The 19,863-nt window shown below is 39.5% G+C and overlaps 1 protein-coding gene across 1 annotated transcript in view; it reads left to right on the forward strand.

Annotated features, from left to right (window-relative positions):
• The window catches only part of PTPRN2 (protein tyrosine phosphatase receptor type N2), a 627,414-nt gene extending 608,700 nt beyond the window's left edge, over positions 1-18,714 (forward strand). Inside the window, exons 22-23 of the mRNA XM_056484320.1 lie at positions 9,440-9,513; positions 14,237-18,714. Coding sequence (XP_056340295.1) covers positions 9,440-9,513; positions 14,237-14,308 — 146 coding nt within the window. The 3' untranslated portion in view covers positions 14,309-18,714. The remainder of the gene's footprint in view (positions 1-9,439; positions 9,514-14,236) is intronic.
• The last annotated feature ends 1,149 nt before the right edge of the window (positions 18,715-19,863 follow it).

Genomic DNA, 19,863 nt, shown 5'->3' on the forward strand with positions numbered 1-19,863 from the left:
GCAGCAGAGAAGTGTTCAATTGACCAGTGGTGGACTTCTGGCTGTAAAGGGTACAATTTAGTAGCCAAAGTGTAGTCATTCCACAATTTCTATAGCTGGACCAGTTTAGTCACTTTTAAGGATAAGCTGTGTTTAAAGAATTTAAAGAGTGAATCCATAACAGTTGCATCTTTTATTCAGGTCACTCCATGTATTGTCTTGCGAGAGCTTTACCACCTACGTGCAACGTAAAATGAAAGTAATGTAAAATGTAGTTCTTACAATTTAATAGATTTATGTAGGCGAGCTACTTCTGTGTCTCCTGGAAAAAAATGCATATTTTCCAAAGGGGACTTCAAGATTTTTTTAAGGCCAAGTGAGACGTGTTTTCATAAATGTCATTTTTGCAGTAAGCATCTTAACTTTGTTCGTGTTCGATTCATCACATGGAGATCAACTGCCTTTCAGGTAATGTTCCAAGAGTTTCTGGAAGAGATACTAAAGGAAGCAAATTGTGTAAAACTCCATGGGAGCCAATTCTAGAGAACATTTATTAGCAGGAAGTAACAGCACATTCACAGTACTTGCTCTGTATGTGCTCAGAGTGTGTGTGTGTCTGCACATGCACGTGTAAGTTGCATTTAGATGTGTGCACTGGTATTTTCAATAGGTGATTATGGAACATTTTACCCCATACAGAATAAAACTCATTAACATCCATTTCTTTAGCAATTCTTCTTTCGTAATTTAGGCATATTCATTTTACTTTTAACTTCTGGGGAAGGTGGCGAAAATCTAATTGTAAAAGAGAAACAATTCCTAACATGTATAGAATGTGATGTGACAATTCTCACACACTCTGGAAGTGAGGAAGGATCGGTCCTCAAATTAGCATCCATTTGCATTCAGTTACAGTGAGTGGTTTCTGCATGTTTCTTCTGCACTGACAAAGAATATTAACTTAAAAACTGACATGTCAGCAGTGAATTTCTATCCCAGCAAGGCTGCTAAAATCAGTGTAAAACTTAGAAGCATTATTTTCTTGTATAATTTTTTAAAATACTAGATTTTGCCTAATCTTCCATCTTCAGTGTCACCTTCCTTTGGATTGTGTACAACACCATATCACATTTCTACATTTATTACATGCAGTCTTCAAGCATTAATATAAAATGTGTAAACAGTAACACATTATGTAAGGCATATATGTAATGTATACTCTGTGCATGACTGTCACAATAATTTTAATTACTTCACTTTTATTACTTTAAGCACTCCCTTCTCCACTTACATGCTTGCTTTGCCCATTGGGTACTTTCGTTGAAGATGTTTTTGTTTGGTTTTCTTTTTAATAAAGGTAATGAAATCTTAATTTGGGTTGTTGTTAGGTGCATAGAAGCACTCAGGTATTTAGGTATGAAATTACAGACACTTCACTGACTCAGGCATAGGCTGGATCCATCCCTAACTACACATACATGCACACAGATTTTGTTCATCTCAAAGAGTGAATAAGCTTATAATGAAAACGCCAGCCTGAATACATTAATCTCTTTTGTTATCTTTAAAAGTGTACCCTTCACTAGGATTTTGCTGATGCTTTTCTCTTTCCATGAAAAGTGTCAAATGATCCTCCTAGCCAAGAGCACAGCTACAGCAGCAGACATCTGGATAGCTACAAATGAAAATTGCTTTTAGTTTTGTAGTTTCTAGCTGATGGTCAGGCCTCTTTTTTGTTTTTAATACTTGGAGGTGTATTTTATGTAGTGGCCACTTAGACAAGTTGAAGGAAGAAAATAGTCTTGTTTCTTTGCAGCAGAGCACTTTACAAACAGCAGTTACTCATAGGACACATTTTTCATTTCCATGGCCTTCACTACTCTGTACTGAAGGGAAATAGGGAAGGCTACAGATACAAAGCACAGATCTTAAATACTGTAAGCTTTAACAGATTCTAGCATTTGTGAGCCCAGAAGAGCAGAAACTCAGCTCTTTTCAGCCCAGGTTCATTCCAGCTAACTTTGGGCACATAAAACATCTAGTGTTAAGCATCTCACCTAACCTAGTTGTCTGGGTCTCCTCAGTCATCAAGGAGAACGATACACAGCTCTGGAGGATAATTCTCAGGCAAATGAATTGCCCATCAGATTACCCTCTCTCTCTTAGCTGTTGAGAGAGGGGATGACTAACTCCAATTCGAACTTCAAGGATGGCTGGAGTAGATGAGATGAGGTTGGGCCTTTGAGACTAAGCTAGTTAGTAAATATTACTGGTTTGCTATTAAAACTAATGGTCAGTGAAGAAGTGGTGTTACACTCCCCCTAGTTATGACCCTTTTCTCTTTATAATCAGATTGAGTTTGCCCCTCATATGGTGTGATTAAATGTTTTGCTGCAACATTAAGTACTCAATGGGGCAAACACTTGCTGGGGCAGCTTCATGAGCCTTCCTTTGGAAGCTGTCAGTGGGAAGCTGGAGGCATGTAGGGCTTTAGGAGATTTGCAAATCTACAGCATATCTGTGCTGTGTCCAGCTACATTAGACACTGGAAACAGCATGGCTGTGACAGTGTAATAGTCTATGAGTGCTGATTTGCCCTCCTAAGCCCCAGAGAGCCCACTTCTGTCTCTGTACACTATGGCAGACACAAGTGTAGATGGGTATAATTTTGTGTTGGGATCCTGACAGAACTGGATCTATTTACTGCCTGTCCTTTGGTCTCCATAGTTCATTATCCCCTTGCTGTGGCAAAGCTGAATGCTGAAAAGGGCCAGAAAATCCAGGACCAAAGAAAGCCTCTTTGTCAGTCTTCAGATGGGGAGGGAGAAAGGCCACGTGAAGCTGCTGCACTGCTTTAGACATGAGTCATGCAGCCATCACCCAAACATGACAAACACTTGTGTTCTTCCTCAACACAGGCACACTGGTGAGACAGCTTACTGTCCTCACTGGCACTGTATTGCTTCCCCTTATTTTCTTTCTCAAGTGTATTTTTGCTGTTTCACATTATTACAGGTGCATCTTCCACAGCACTCCTGGCTGCCTGAGCCTGCAGGATCCGAGGCTAGAGGCTGCTGATCCTGCAAACACTGATTGGTTCTTTTTCAGCTTCTGGCAACAGCAGTGTGAAGAACAGTAGCAAGGACTATTCCTTCAAGATTTTAACCAGCCAGTTTTTAATCTTAGCTAACAAGTCCCTTTGCCCTTCAAGGCCTAATTCAAAATCTATACAATATAATAAATATAAAATGATGCATTAGGCAGGTAATATCTGACTAGAATGAAGCTGAATACTTTCTGCTACAAAAACAAAGTCATTTGAGGTGTCATTTCTGTATTGCCCCTAGAACTCCATTTTTTTCTGTTGGGATAAATGCTTATTCCCATACTAACTATCATAATTTCCTTAAAGAGAAATGGCAAAGGTGCTAATAACCTCCCCTTTACAACTGCTCAGCATGACTCCCACCTCATACAGTCACTATTGCGATCACTTTATGATCAAAGGGAAGAGAAAGAGGGCTGAGAAAGGTGCAAAGGGTATTGGAAAAAAAAAAAAGAGGATCTATCTAGGTCTTCACCTCTCTAGTGTCCAAGTACCTTATAATCATTAATGGATTTGCTTTCATAACAACTCATTAGGTAGGGAAAAAAATGGTTCATTTTATAAATGATGGTGTGAAACATAGGGTGAATTTAATGATTAGGCCCAAGTGGTGCAGGAAGTCAAAGTCTCAGTCTGGAAGAGAACTGAAATCTGTCTAAACATAGCCTCCTAATGACCAAGCCATCCTTTAGGACTCACAGTAACAAATTTATAGCCATTCTGCAGAATTATAATCAGATCTTTTTGAGGATATATGCCAGTAGATATGGAAGTTTTTCCTAACTAGAAAAATCCTTTTTAATTTAATATTTATGAGCAAAATGTATTTGTGAAACATTCACAAAGAAAACTCTTCACTTTTGGTTATTTAAAAAGAAACCCCCCACAAATAACTGCTTTGATGAAGTATTTAAGCATCATTTTATTTTTATAAATACACAGAAAATTCAGAGCATCTAGAATCTAAAATATTCCTTTTAAGACAGAGCTTTAATATAAAATTCTATCAGTCTCACAGAATCTACACTGCACTTTTCATTAGTACTGAATAAAATAGAACATTTGACTTTGCTTTCAGTGTATGTTCAAGCCTATTACATAGGCTTACATAAAAATCTCAAAGATTACCTTAATTAAGCTAAAACTTCTGCATTTATGTAACAAATGCTGATTGTTCTTACAATTGAAAAGAAAACCCAGCCCAGCACATTTTCAGATGCACAAACTCTGTAGTTTGCTGAACCTGAAAAAAACTTTTTAATGATATGGCTTCATTTTTTCTTCCCAGCTGATACATTTAAAGATATTACTTCTCTTGACAAACATTGTCATATTCCTGTGCCATCATAGTGACAGCAGCACTGCTGCAGTGTGGAAGGGACCATCCTCCACACAGTATTTCTCATGTGTCTTGTGCTTAGCAAAACAGGACCCCTGCTATGTCTAGGGGAATGAGAAGAGAGGGAAGCTTTCATTATCATAGTCATAAAATTAACATTAGGTAACTCACAGTGATTTTAAATATTGTGAGCTGCTGGTCACCTCATGGAGCAGAATTAGGCTGGGTCGTTATTTATTGCAGGAGAAAAGGGGGATTTACCCATGTTTTTATGACATGCTGGATACTCCACTTACATGACTGTCTAAGGGCAAACACTTTAACCCCTTGAGATCTGCTAATCAGGAGCACCAGCTGTTAAGTGCCAGCGTGCATCCAGCATTCATGCCTGCAGGGAGAGAGAGGGTTGCAAAGGATATGACCCTAAACTTCAGAAACTGCTTCTCTCCTTGGGGGCAAAATATCATTCAGCTTGCATCTTCTCTTGTTTTCTTTTGGTTTATCCAGTTAATGTTCCTGGTGTGGGTTGTTGTGCACTCACTGTGAATGCTTCAAGCCTTTAGGAAGATGATAGTTAATTACTGAAGTTAAAATCTGGCTTGCACTGGTGTGGAGATGCTTTCAGAGGTATTTACTCAGCCAGCTCACTGAGCTGCTAGGGACAGGGGAAGGCTGGCAGTATCTGGCTCACAGTGAATTACTGTAAATGTATGTTCTGTTTTTTAAAAAATAGCACATTCCACAGTCATTTTTCACAATGTTGCTGGTACAATATTAGCTAAGTCTCACACTAAGTTACATTCGTATGTTCATTTAAAACAAGCAATGAAATCCATTGTGGAAAAGCCTGTCACAAACACAACCCAAATTTATTCCCTGCAGAGAAAAATACAGTCAAAAGGTGAAAAGGCAGTTCTTTATTGTTTAAATGCTTCTTCTTTTATCCCTTTCTTTAGCTCCTGAAACCAGTCACACACAGATATATATTGCTGGAAGAAAAGATAGAAAATACTGCCTTTTTGACATATATTGTTTTCTTTTCCAAATGTCACTTGCTCTCCAGCCTAGTATTTTTAACCCTTCCTGTAGATTATTTGTTGTATGACAATAAATTGAAGTCTGTGTGTGTTAGTGGACTTAATAGTTTAGAAGCCTAAGTAAAACACTTCCAATAATTGGATATCCTTGGAATCAGTGGATCAAGCTCTTTCAGTTTTTTTCTCTAAACTGCTGCATCAAATTTAGTTTGTGTGTGGGCTTTCCAGATAAGCAATGTTTCAAATGTCTTAGCAGGGTGTGGATATTTTGCAGCCATCTCAGTAAGAGCATGACTTGACCCTAATGTCCTTAGATGCTATATCCCTCTCTCTCAATGTCACGTAGCATATGCTGTATTTTTTGTCACCTGAAATGGCTCAGAAGCATATATAAATTGTTATTGGGTACTATAGAATGTAATGCCATATTATCGTACTCCCAGATTAAAGGAAAGTCTCAGCATGGCAAAGAAAATGTTGAATTTGGGTCAGATTTCAGCAAAATAACTCTAAAGAGAGTTGGAAGTTCATGCTGCACTCAAACACTGAGCTCTTCTCACCTGTGAAGGCAGGTTGGGTTCACACCTCCCTTTGTGCCTTGAAAATTTCTTTGTGTCTGTCACCAGAAAACATTTTACAGACTATTGCATATGCCAGTAGCAGTGAGCTGAATTTACATAATCCAGCAGCAGAGTATCCTAAACTTGAATAGAAAAAAGCCCTCATCACAAAAATGAGATTTAATAGAGGACTAGCAATGTATACTTAAACATATTTGTTTTAGTCACAACCCTAGATGCAGAACATGTAGAAATGGAGGAAGAAGAGAGGCTTAGTCGTGTACAGAGAGAACAAGTCAAGCTGGCTTTTTCCTATGCCATTGATTTCATCTCCTGTCCTGTGAATTTCCTTGTTCCAAGATGTTTTCCTTCTGAAACAGTGTCCTGCCTTTGCAGCACTAATTTTCATTGATCAGTCTCTCCAGGCACTCAAGTATTTTCCATCACCATAGTATCCAAGGCATTCAGAGGTGCAAAAAATGTTGTAGCAAACCAATCTGTTTCTCTGCTTTGGATTGCCTCTGACCCAATGGCATCTCAACAAGACATTTGATTTGCTCTGCTTTTTCTTAAAATTACCTGTGGCTGAGGACATCAGAAATGCTTTTGGGTGACCTGCTGATCACAACCCATAGGCTGGGGACATTAGTCAGTAAAAACTGATGTTTTAGGGACTTTACTGACAAAACACTTCAGAACAAGCTTCCCATTAAGCACACCAGCCCACTAGGACTGTTCTTATGTTCCAGTGCATACATATGCTTTGGTGTTTTGCTAAATCAGGATTTTTTAATTAAGTGTTGTTCATACTATTAGTCATGTCATTCCCTTAATGATGATAAAAAAGCAAACATCAGTTCGCTAGTAAATGCCTGCAAACTGCATCAGAGAAATGGAGGAATTACCTCTTTCAAAGGTAAACTCAGAAGCCTCTCTGGCCACTAAAGAGTGTAACTATGTCTTATCATGAACCTTTTCTCTTTTTGTACTGAGAGTAGAGTATTTTCAAATAAAGATCATCCCTCAGTGTTGGGGGGGCATACATGTTCACAGTCTTGGGTACTTCAGCCTGCCAGCTGCACTGGGAGGATCTCTGGGTCCATCCTTGCAGCACACACCTGGGAAACTCAGAACTGTGGTTAACCTTGCCCCTGGATGACAGAGTCTTAAATATTTCTCATATCTTAATTTCTGAAAGGAGAATTCCTCTTACTTTGAACCGAGGTGCTGCTGGAACTTTTTATTTCCTGGTAATGAAACGAGGCCACAAGTGAGGCTGTAAAGCATGTGCAGTACTCACATAGCTCTGCTTCCATCCACAGCTGTGGTGGAACAGGAAAATCCCACCTAATTGCACGTGTATGTGTGAGTAAAGACTGAAGAGAGCTACTGTGTTACACCAGTGTTAGGGTTTGTGAAAATGGTACCTTTAATGATGCTTTCCAGATGAATTGCCCCTGCAAAACCTGCAACAGATTTAAGGTATAATTACTGTCACTGTTATCAGACTTTATAGTGTATGTAAGTATTGCTTTGCTCCGCTGTAAGGAGATTCGGGGGTTTTTAATTTTAAAATAAAACCTTCTGTGTTTTTTCAAAGCTCATCCCTGTAAATCCTGGGGAGGGGTGGGGAGCAAAAGGCATGCAATGCCCCAACCCATGGTAATTAGCAAACTGTCTGTCAGATACCATTTATAAGTTGTCACTATTATATTTTTGAATGGATTTGTTGCATTTCTGATACAGCTGAGGAGCATGTTTTCATTGATTTAAAGAACATATTCCAAAACAATTATTCTTGTAGAGTTTATGTTGTTTTTAAATATAATTTCATATCTTTTATCAAGGAAACCAAATGAAATCATTCCCTATTCATTGCTTTTCTAATTTTTTTAAAATGATGCTGAGCTATAAAATTGAATTGGGTAAATGAGGAGGTGCATGATGTTTGCATTGATATGAACCCAGCTACAGGTAGACAAAGCCTTATAAGAGTTGTAGGAAGTGCGGTAAGTGTTGGATCCAATTCTCCAAATCCAGTTCTGGGAACTCAACAAGTATGTGTTCTAGATGTGTACAGGTTACACTGCAGCAATGCTCTAGGTGCATGGCCCACAAGTTGGCCACTGAGACCCCTGTGAATATTTGGGAATATTCAAATGCCTCCAGAAGGAAGTCCCAAATTGGCATAGAGTGGCTCAGGAAATTTGCAGAATCAGGCAATGGGAAGCAGTTGACAAATCTTCTTCCGAGCACACCACTGAGTATCCTTAAAATAGTGCAGATTCCAGAATTGTGGCCAATCCCTGCCTTTGATAAACCATCCAGTGACAAAAGTGAATGTTTAAAAGAGACCTGAGGTCAGCACATTTCCAAGCTCCTGTAGCTATGGGCCCACATCAGCCCTAGGAGAATGAACAGCCAACCAGGGCAGTAGGGCAGGGTGGGGCAGAGATGAAGTACTTGCACCTGCATTAGGATGACCCTCTGCTCATCTCCCTGGTGCTTTGGTACCATGAGCTGTTCCTGTAAGATGCAGAAGGGAAAGCCAAATTGTGCAGGTGAACTTTTCACCTCAAAGGATTTCCAGCCAGGCTTCTACTCTTGAAGTTCATACAGAAAGGACCAAAATCCTGATTCTCCCTCAATCCCTTCATAAAACATCAGATTGGGCACTTAAGGAAAATGAGGAGAGTGGTCTTGAAATATCAGTCACTAGAGGAAAGTGAGGACTCCCTTCAGCTCTCTAGTCTGTGTGGATTATAAGAAAGGGAAGAGGCTCAAGGACTTGCCTTGATCCCCATAGCTCATGTATTGAAAGCAAGCACCTCCATGTGCATGGGGCAGGGAGCCATTCCCAGGCTGGCTGTGCCTCTTTCACATGCCCTGGTGCTGCTGATGGCCACAGGGCAGCTGTGTCCAGACACCCAGAGCAGAACCTAAAGAAAATGCCATAGACTGCCCAGATGTGACCACACAGCAGGCTGGTCTGACAGGTCCTGAACTAGGAAGCCACAGACAGGTTTTCTGGATGTCAGCTGCAGGTGACAAAAAGTCACCTGAATCTTGTTTTTACAGCATTAATCTTTGTGTGGTTCAGCCACTTAATTCTTAGAAGTGACAAAGGGACACTCAGTGGCATTGCCATGACAGACCCTCTGCTCTAGGTGCAGAGACATTTTTAAGAATTTGTTTTTCTCTGGCTTCTCTTGAATTAATATTAGTAAAAGGTGCCCCAACCTCTTATTTTTCTATATGAAGACAAAAATTGCAGCTGCCTGCCAAGTCTGCTGAGAGATAGATGTAATAATTTTCAATTGGACTGTTAGCCCAAAGGGAACCCGATGGGAAGAGATTGACAGATGCAGCATGGATTATCTTGTGCTCTGAACTCAGCCCAATTTGTGGTTTGTTGCAGGTGCTAAAGAGATTGATATTGCTGCTACCCTGGAGCACTTGAGGGACCAGAGACCAGGCATGGTCCAGACAAAGGTACTGTCAATAAATCCTCTGGGATTTTAAATACATTAAAGGTCTTTCACAGTAGTTGTTTTCATGACAGAAGAGAGAGGGTCTGACCTAATTTAACGCAGGTCGCTTGCTGATTACTCTGTTTGGCTCCCTACCAACTGAGGTTTATTTATGCTGAAGATTTATCTAGGTTACTTTCTTTGGTGTTTACTGTTCTTTCTTGTAACATCTCCAACATCTATCTTGATTACCATATATGAAGGGCAGTCAAGACAACAATCTATAGCCTACTAAAGAAAATGTGCATTTGAAAGAGTGTTCTTGCTTTTATCCTGAACTATGGATTATTTTCTTAGAGTATCTCTACTTAACTTGCATGTAATATTTTTTTTAAAGCTTCTACTCATTAAAGAGAATGAAACTGCTTCATTTGATTTTTTTTTTTTCCTGGAAAAAAGAACCCAAAAGTTTTGAATTAAAGAAAATAAAGTCTTGCAGGAAATCAAGTAATTTTTAGTGTCTTTGAATGGAAGACTTTGCATCATGCCTACAGCCTTTATGGATGTATAACTATACATGGTAACTATATTTTTACACTTTAGTAAGATGAATGCCTTACTCTCAAATTCCTGTCAGCTGTAATAGTTTTGACATTTTTCCACAATGTAAAACTTAAACATAGTAGCTGATGGTACAATTCCAGTCCCTTAAATTAGAAATGAAACTTTCTGTTATTAACAATTCCAGTGATGTATAAGAATGATATTTTGGGATATGTGCTACAAGTTAAGAGCTGCAAATATGACAATAAAGAAACTCTTTCATGGTATTGAGGCAAAATGAATCTGTTTATGGCCTTTTAAAATATCAAATGATAGTTACAGTTCCAAAGTGAATAACAAGGGCAATGTGACAGCACCATGTCTTTGCCAGGCTGGAACTGATAGGAAATTCTGCAGTGTTTAGAGAATTGAAATTGCTGAGGGGCAAAGGTGAAATAAATATCTCTTGTCGGAATCATTGGTTCATAATTTTTCCTGAATCTCTTCCCAGTCATGTTATTTCCCACTAATACTTTGGGAAAATACTACTGAAGTACGGCTTGGGGAATGTTAATTATTATTTACCAATTAAGTAAGTACATGAAAAATAAAGATGAGCCAGTCAAAACTAACTAATCTTTATCTGCAAGGAAGACATAAAATTGCACAAGTCTTTCTTCTGGTTTGATTATTCAGACTGGGAAAAAAGGCAAATAGCACCAGTGTCCAATGCCATATATGTTTACTCTGAGGTAAGATGCAAATCCTGAACTACTCTGCGAGTGCATTCAAAATATGAATTAGCAGCTCTGTGGCAATGTAGAGCTCAAATTCCAGTTTCCTTTTCAGGGCAGAAAAAGTATGGCTAGTTGCCTTCAACAGAAGAAAAAACATCGCTCCAGAACCAAAGAATGAGGTTATGTGAACAACTTCTCCTACTTAGCTCAGCAATAGTTACCTGAGTTCCATGAAAATCTCCCTCAAGATATGTTTTTCCTCTCCAAACATTTGTCTGGAAGAGCTCCAGAAAACAGATGTATCCTGTGTTTTCATCCAGGATGAAAAATTTTCTCAGGATATTGCTTATCTTACCTCTTGCTCCTTCTTCCATCATTGTCATTTTCTCAAAACCACCCAAATCACTTATTCAAGCTAATGTCTTGCAAATTATAAATATCTGGTTACATGCTAGCAATGCACGATCCCCAGAGAATATTTCTGATGGATTTAAACAAACCCCTGTGCTTTCCCAACTGAATACAAATGAGGAATATTAGACTCTTGGAGTAATTTAAAACGATGGATTAAAAGTCAGGTTAGAAATGCCAATTACAGGATATCCCTAGGCAAAATAAACACCAACTTCCTTCAGCAATGTTATTGTGTTTCCAGCAGGCAGCGCTCCACCTTTCCAATAGGCATGGGAAAGATTTGTTTGCAGCATTTTGTTTTCTGGAAGGAATCTTTAATTCAAAAGCACTGTATATAATAAATTGTAATGAAATGATCATAATGACATTCTGCATTTCTGAGAAGCATAACAGAGGGTATGTGGGTTTGCTGGGGTTTTTTTTGTTGGTTTTTTTGTTGTTGTTGTTGTTGGTTTTTTTTGGTAGGGGAATCATAAAATAGAATTGATATGTCACATGTGAGAGGAAAAAGTGATGAAGGAGGAAGTGTATTCATTGTGATGGGAAAAATATATATTTCCTCTTTTTCCTCTCTCCTATATCCTCTCACAATCTATAATAGTAGATAGATTCCTTACTGTGTTATATATGCTACATGAACTCACTTTGTCTTCCTGGGAATTTTTATCTGCAGACTTAATGAAACATAGCCATAGTTATTTTCTACTAAGTATATTCTTGTCACCTCTGCATTATAGGTGAACTGACACCACAGAATGTCTGTCCAGCTCTGTTTTCTAGGCAAAGCTAGATGTTAAAATTCATCTCCAGGCAGTCTTGTAACTGCAAATAGAATATGTGAATGGCAGTGTAGCTGTACAAAACAACAAACTGAGCTCATTTAAAAATTACTGACATTAATTTGCTCTACTGCAGTTGTCCTCATGGAAAAGTGAGGAAGGTGTGGGAAGGTCTTTCCTGGGAGGGTGGTGATGCCCATCAATGGAAGCTGCACTCTCTGCCTTTCACCTGCTGTGTTATGCAGAAGGATGGAGGGGGAAGAGCTCAGCTGCACCACCCCTGACAGGCAATGTCCCCACACATCTTGTGTCTGCTCTCCTATCCCTTTTACTGCAGTCAGTTTTCAGCTCTGGCTGTGCAGATTAGGCTCTGCAAATTGTTTTGCCTCAGTCATTAAGGTCACACCTCCTGTTGCTCAGTCCCTGCGCGAGGCAGACACTCCTCCTCAGGCTTTTTGAACTGGCACAAGCACCCAGTTTGGTTCTGTCCCAGCATGTCCCATATATGCTCTTCTCTGACCCTGCTGCTCTCCAGCTTCTCTGACACTCATGGTGCTCCAGTTAAAATGCAACTGATGCTCCTGGATGGCTCCAGCATTCCCAGTGTTTCCTTTAATTGCAGAGACCTTAGTGCAGGGAGCCTTAGTCAGTCATGCACACCATTTTCAGAGCCTGCTGAGGATGAGCCCTGCTCTTTAGGGTGAATTGATGTCTGATTAAAAGCTCTTGGCTGCAGTCCAGCAAGTGTACATGGATGCCACTTTGACAGCTCCAAGCAGACAGCAAAATTCCTGAATGGCAGTGTTGCTGAGAAATTATTCTGAGTTTTGTTCTGCTTTTTCTGCTCTGGCACTTTGCCCAGCATTGCTTCTCTGAAGCATCTCCACATGGGAGCTGACTGCAGTCGGGTAAGACAAGGCAGAGAAGACTGGCACTGGATTGCAGGAGTTAAAAGTCAGCTGCCTTTCTGAACTATGAGTTGTACATCTGTAGTTTGTTCTTTCATCCTTCCTGTACATTCTGCAGTAAAATGAAACACCATGGAAAATTAATGTTACTGGTTCAGTGATCACTTCTGGGTGTTCTGTAACCATCCTACAGCACCAACTGAGGGGCTGGAGGTACAGACCACCAATTTTCTAATGGGAGACAGAGACAGTATCCCAGCAGTGATCTTGACTTTGCAGGGTGCATCTCAAACCTGAATCCTCAGAGTTGATTCCTCAGCAGCTCTTGACTCCAGCTGTCATAAAGCTCTGGAGTACTTCCAGAAAAGTCAGGAATTTCTTCTTCACAGTCCTTATTTGGTATCTTTGATTTTCCTATATTTTGAGAAAACTTTCCACTGAAAAGTCTCAAACTCCAAATCACCCTGTTAGTTATTTCAGTAAGCTAAATTACTGAGAAAAAAACTTACTTGCTTGGAAAATATTGCACCTGTTAACCTTAAGGATTTAAAACTGCTTTGTCCTTCTGTAGGACTACACAGTTCAGGAGTGTGTTAGGGTTGCACTTAGGAGAAGTAGCTGTTCATGGCTGTGTCTTTCACACCTCTGCCAACCCAGCACAGAGGCTTCTAAATCATTTTGGTGTTGAGGTTACAGTAAATTAATAGCAGAGAAAAGTCTTCCCAAGTATTTTTTATGTAGGAGTAATTTGTGAAAATGGAAAGGACATTAATGAGAGGCTTAAAAGATCAATGACAACTAAGTCAAAAAGCAGACACTGTTCTATATAATAGAAATCAGATAGATAGAATAGATGTAGATAAAATAAATCATTTTATTTTAGATTCTTTCGACTAGAAACAGTCCTGTGAAAAGCCAAAGTCTCTGCTTTACAGCATTTCACTTACTTCATATTTCAATAAAGTACTGAGTTCCTATATCTGTGTCAGAAGGAAATGGCTGATGATCAGATACTCCCAAACCCTTCTGACCATGCAAAGGCAATATATTATTGTGTCCCTATAGCTTGGGTTCTGCTACTGACATTTTTCTCCATTAAAATTACTCTGGCTTCGAGATGCTGTCAAACATGTTATATGACACCAATAATCCCAGAACATTTTGTTCCTTTCCATTGCAGTGTACAGTTCATCCTGCATATTCATATTTTTAACAATGTCTTGAGGACGTTCAGCTGTGGAATAGAGAGCTAGGCTTTTGGAAAGTGTTTTGTTTTGTTTTGTTTTGTTTTGTTTTGTTTTGTTTTGGTTTGTTTTGTTTTGTTTTGTTTTGTTATTGAGGGTGTGTGTTTGTTCTCTCCACAGGAGCAGTTTGAGTTTGCTTTGACAGCAGTGGCAGAGGAGGTGAATGCAATACTCAAGGCCCTTCCCCAGTGAGCTGCTCAGTCTCCTGAAGGTTCCCACAGAATCCATCCCTCGTTTTCCTCATCCTCAGCCCCTATGAATGTTCTTGGAAACCATGACCTGACCTTAACTGTGTATCTTCTGTTGTAACCACATAGTGATAGGGTCCTTACAAACTCCTTTAGCTGGTAAAAGTTCAACAGTTAAAATGTGTATTCTGTTTTTTGAGGGGTTTTAAACGAATTTTTAAAAGTACATCAAAGCCTCGGATTAAGTGACAGAACAATCCATCTAATTCCTCCCACATCCTTGAAGCCCTGAATGTCACTTTGAAAGCACACATTCATGTTCTTAATAGCAAATATACAATATTGTGGGTAATTAGTGCAGTCAATATAGTCTCAGAAAACAGTGTTCTGTTATATTTTGTAACTTCTCAAAGGCTGAATAAAAGAGTGAGGGCCTGAAGAGGATGGTGATTGTTCCCATACAGTGCCAAGCTGGAGCATGAAACAGTGCTGTGGGTGTGAGCAAACACAGGTCCAGGCTCTGGCAATGAGAGCTTGCACCTTCTCATGCCAGGCTTTGGCAAGCAAATGTTTTCTTAACTGTTGTTTACTTTTCAGCTTTGTGCCATGAGAAGAAGAAAATCTGAACTATGAGTAAAAGAAGCTTGCATGGTTGTTGCAGCTGGGGAGAAAACATGTTGGTCACATTAAATGGGAAGCCAGGGGACAATGAGCACAACTCTGACCATGTACCTGGCACTGCCAGCAGAGAAGAGGAGAGCATAGGCTCCCCTCAGATGATGGGGAGGGTCCTGCCAGCAGTCAGGTCATTGTCCAGAGCTGCTATGGAAGGAGATTGTTGGTTTTATGGGATTACTGAGGAAGAAAATGGGATCCTCCTCTTTATCTTTGCATTTCCCTCTGTAAAGCTCCCCTGTGCCATCCTTTTTTATACCAGGAAAGTATATTTCTGTAGAAGCCTGGCTGAAGAAGAAATCTCCATCTGCATTTTATGACTCTCATCGAGTTTGTCTGATCCAGGCATTTTTTGCAGCTCTCTGCAGAGGCTCTGCTCACTCCTTGTTCTGCAGGACACCTATTTGAACTGAGCATGAAGGGGTAAAGCAGCACAAAGATTGAATTTCAGAGATTTGTGTGTTCTCAAAAGCCTAATGCCTACTGTTGCAAAGTAATGCTAAAATATGTCTGTAAATGGTTTGGATATGCAATCTTGCTTCTGTGATTTCACAGGTTTAGCTGTGGCACTCTTCTAAAGGAATTTACATTATTGATAGAAAATACTCTGATATGTTTGAATGAGGGGCCTGAGACTAAAATTATTGAAGGTACCTAAGTGGTGTAGGCTATTAATTCCATTTTCAAAAGTGAATGCTTGGATGTTTTTTCATATGCTATCCTACATCTCCATGACTTAAGAATCTGGGGTGCTTTTTTCCCAAAATCTTATCAGTGTTGTGTGCTTGAAACCATATTAGGCTAATTGTTTAATTTCGACACTGGAAAACATATCACTGAATTTAACTTGGGAAGGGGAGCTTTTATAAACTTCTAATCAGTGAAATGTTACAAATAAGAGTATCACACAGTTTCGCTGGGCCAGAGGTGAGGAGCATCAATCAAAATCAATCATGTTGAAATTTTGTGTTGTAGGTGTGGATATTGGTGATTTCTTCTTTTTTGGCAATTAAAGTTACCAAAAAAAACTTTAAAAAAAACTTAAAAAAAGCAGAAAGCAGAAGGCTTGTTACTTTTTGCCATACATTTTTGTATGCTTTACTTGATATATGTTGTTGCTTAATTTGTGCATCCCATTACTATAGCAGTGCAGAGCAGTTACTGCAGATGCCATCATCCTCTTAAGTACACATACTGTACATTAAGCCACATGTTTATTTTATGGCCTAAGCATTTTAGAGCTTTCCTAGCAATAACTAAAAAAACTAATGGAGTATAAATGAGAAAATTGCCTTTTTCATTTGATAATTTAGATTTAACGGGATTCTTTTATTACTTTTGCTAACACAAAATTGCAGATCAGGGCAGATGAGATCAGTTTGAGCTGTATCAGCAAGTGTTTGAAGTAGATTTACTGTGAGCCACGTACTGCAGCTTTCTGAAAATACAGGTAGTTGTATGCAAACAAACTGTCCAAAGACTCAAAACTGGGGCATCCTAAGCCAAGCCCTCTGACTACTGGGTGGAATGATTTCCCAGTGTGAGATGCTGTGCCATCACCCACTGCCAGTGGGCCAGTGGGGTTGCACCACAGATTTCTGCCCTGGGATTCATCAGTGTTTGCCTCCTGACTGTCCCTGTGCAAACCACAAACATGACTGACGAGCCTTTCATTGCACTTCAGGAATATTTTTTAATTGTTCTTTTGCAAATATTTGCATTTCATAATAGCAATTTCAGGGTGATCCCTATTAATTCACAAGCAGCTGAGTGTGGGACTTCATGCTTCAGAGTTTATTTAGTGTAGATTAGAGGGCATTAATCTTCCCCAAGGCTAATGGGGCAGGAATGTATTGTTTTATTCATCCTTGTGGAGCAGTTTACACAACAGAAAGATGCAGTCTTACTCAGAGGGTTAGAGCATCTCCCACTGACCATCATCGACAATCCTGTTATTTCAGCCATGTTTTGTACAGTTCTTCCACAAAGAGGTGCAAGGCTTATTCTGTTGACTGTAAAAAACCACACAGAATATTTCATCTGTGCATAGCACACTGTTCACACCTCTCAATAAATGCCCTGCTTCTGGGGGCAGTAATGTGCTGCAGGGTCAATTAGTGAAACGCAGGTTTCAGTTGCACCAGGGCAGTCTAGAGGGGTCTGTCCATTTGCCAGGAAGGTGCCAAAGCCATGGATGAAGCCACAGAGATGGATTTGCCATGCAGGGCAGGTATTTCTTTTCACTGCAGTTAACTTAATCCTTGTGATCTGGTGAAGGATGTTATTCAGGCCAACCCCCAGCCCCTTGCACTGGACATGGGATGCACCCCGTGTTCTCTGTCAGGTTGAGTTGAGCTTCTGCCTGAAGACTGGGATCACCTGAGAGCTCAAAGTCAAATGAGACCCACCATCCTTCTCTGGTCAATTTTCTGCTGATCTTTAGTAAACTCATTGTGATTGAAGCTGGGGCTGGTGCCTGACTCTAGGCCACAAACAGCATGTGTTTAATATTGGACATGCTCACATTCTTGACAAAGACAGATGGAGTGTAAGGTTGTGTTTGTGTGGTTGAATCTTTAAAGGATGTTTCAGAGAAGTAAAAGCACAGTTCTCTCCAACCTTTGCCCTTCCCATGACATGGGCTGGGACTTAGAGGGATGGAGAGGCAGGACAGTACCATTCCCCACATCCCAGATCCCTGAGGTTCAGCCTGAGGCACAGGTGTGGGGTTTTTTGTTGGCTCCAGGTGTTCAGGTGTGAGCTGTAACCATTGCTGTTGGCCACTGCCAAAATGGGACCTGCTGCAGCCCAGGTAACTCCCATCCCAGTGGAAGTCCTTGGCCAAGAATGAATTTCAGCAGAAAATCACAAATCCAAATCTCAATCCAGTAGCAAAACAAGCCAGATTATTTTTATAAAAGCTACTTAATGTTTAACACATTTCAAAATATTTTTAGAATCTACACCCATGACTAAACCTTGTCCCTTGTCTCCAGCATGCATGCAGAACCAATCCCCATCCATCCCTAGGGGAATGACAGCTATAGTACCTGTAAGGAGTTCATGCTTATTAGTCAAGTGGAACATTAATAAAACCTGGCCCACTTCATAATTTCCAGAATAGTCATTAATTAAAAAAAACCTGTTTATTGGAAGAGAAAACAAGTATTTGATTAGCTTTGTTACAGAACAATAGCTCTCCTCATTTTTATTCTGCATATTTTATTCTTTCTTTAGAAAATTCTCTTAAGAAGCATTTGAGATAATTCGCTTTTTAAAACTGTACAGTTTCTATGGTTTTGCTTTTTAAATGAGAGTACACTTTGTAGATTTGATTATTATATTTTTCTGTTAATATTACATTGGGCATTACAAAAGCATTCCCCACCACAGTGAAAAGAAAGTGATCCTGTTGGTTTATTGTAAAAGAAAAAAATAATTAAAACAAAATTGCAGAGCTGTGGCATACTCAATCCAATTAGAGCATGACTCTTTACTACTCTTCATTTACCACATGAGAAAAAAAAAGTTACACCAGCAAGATTTCATTTGAAGCTGTTCATGCATGCTGTTTGTACTGTATTTGATGGCATAATATTGTTTTGTTTACAACCTTTTCTTTCTTGTCATTCTATTATATTCTTTATATGTATATAGTTTAAAAAAAGATTATACAAAGTATTTTGTTCTACCTCTGTAAAAATCATATTTGTGAATAAAGTCACGTTGTCTGTGGAGTATGGTATTGTGAATACAGCATTAACAGCTGGTGCTTTGCTTTTCTTTGGGGGGTGGGAGTGGGGTCTGTGTCTCTGGCTGGAGGGGGGGGTCTGACTATCCAAGGTGGGAGCAGGAAGCTCACAGGTAGGGGCAAAAATGCCCTGCTGATGGCTTGGAAATGCACATTTCATCTGCTCTGAAAAGATATTTCAGCCAGCTCTGGCTCAGGCTGTGGCTGTAGTATTGCACCATACAGGATTTTGATTGAGACAGATTCCTGTGTTCAGGCCAAAAGCAAAGCAGGCAAAAGAATCATTAAGTTACAGGGACTCTCCTTGTACTGCTAGGAAGTGGAAAAAATCACCTAGAGCCTGTGTCAAAGATGTACAAGTTAACAAACATAAATGGTACCTGCTTTAAGGAAAATTAAAGGCAGGAAAGTGTTTTTGGGAAGGAAAGGCTGGTGGAGCAGACCATCACAAAATGGCCAAGGATTTATAGTTTTAAAATAGTACAAGTTCATAGGAGTATTTGAACAGGCAATGGAAACTTCTCACTGTTATATTAAATAATGTTAAGAGGAATAAAGTATAAGGTTACCACACAAACACAGCATTCAATAAAAAGTCTTTTTCCTGAGGTATAGAAAGTCATTTTCTCATAAGCACTGTCCATTATATGAAGGTTTGGATCTTCCCATGAAATGCCTACTGTTAGCTACCAGAGCAGTCTTTGGGTTTAGACAGCCCTGGCATGGCAGTTCTCATGGTCCTATGTTATGTGTTAAAATTTCACTTATATTTTGAGGAAGACTTAAAATATGTTTGCCACTTATCTAAAAATAACTAGAAAAATGTAAACAGAAACCTAAAGTGGTCCTAGTCCAGTTCGCTTCCTTCCCATCAGAAGAATCACATTTTACATTCTTCAACCTTGCTTATGTAGTTGCATGTTTTAATATCTGTTCCTTTCTCAGTATAAGAAGGTGACTTTCATCTTGGAAGCAAAATATATGCACCATTACAGCTATTTTCCTGTTGGTGTAATTTAGGAGGTCTTTCATCTCCGAGACAGCTTTCTGAAAACTCTGGTAACATCAGAGGGAGGACTAAAAGAGAAATGTGTTTAACTGTATAACTACTGGAGCATTGTGAATGCTCTGGG

Source organism: Oenanthe melanoleuca, chromosome 2, assembly GCF_029582105.1.
Source record: "Oenanthe melanoleuca isolate GR-GAL-2019-014 chromosome 2, OMel1.0, whole genome shotgun sequence".
NCBI lineage: Eukaryota > Metazoa > Chordata > Aves > Passeriformes > Muscicapidae > Oenanthe > Oenanthe melanoleuca.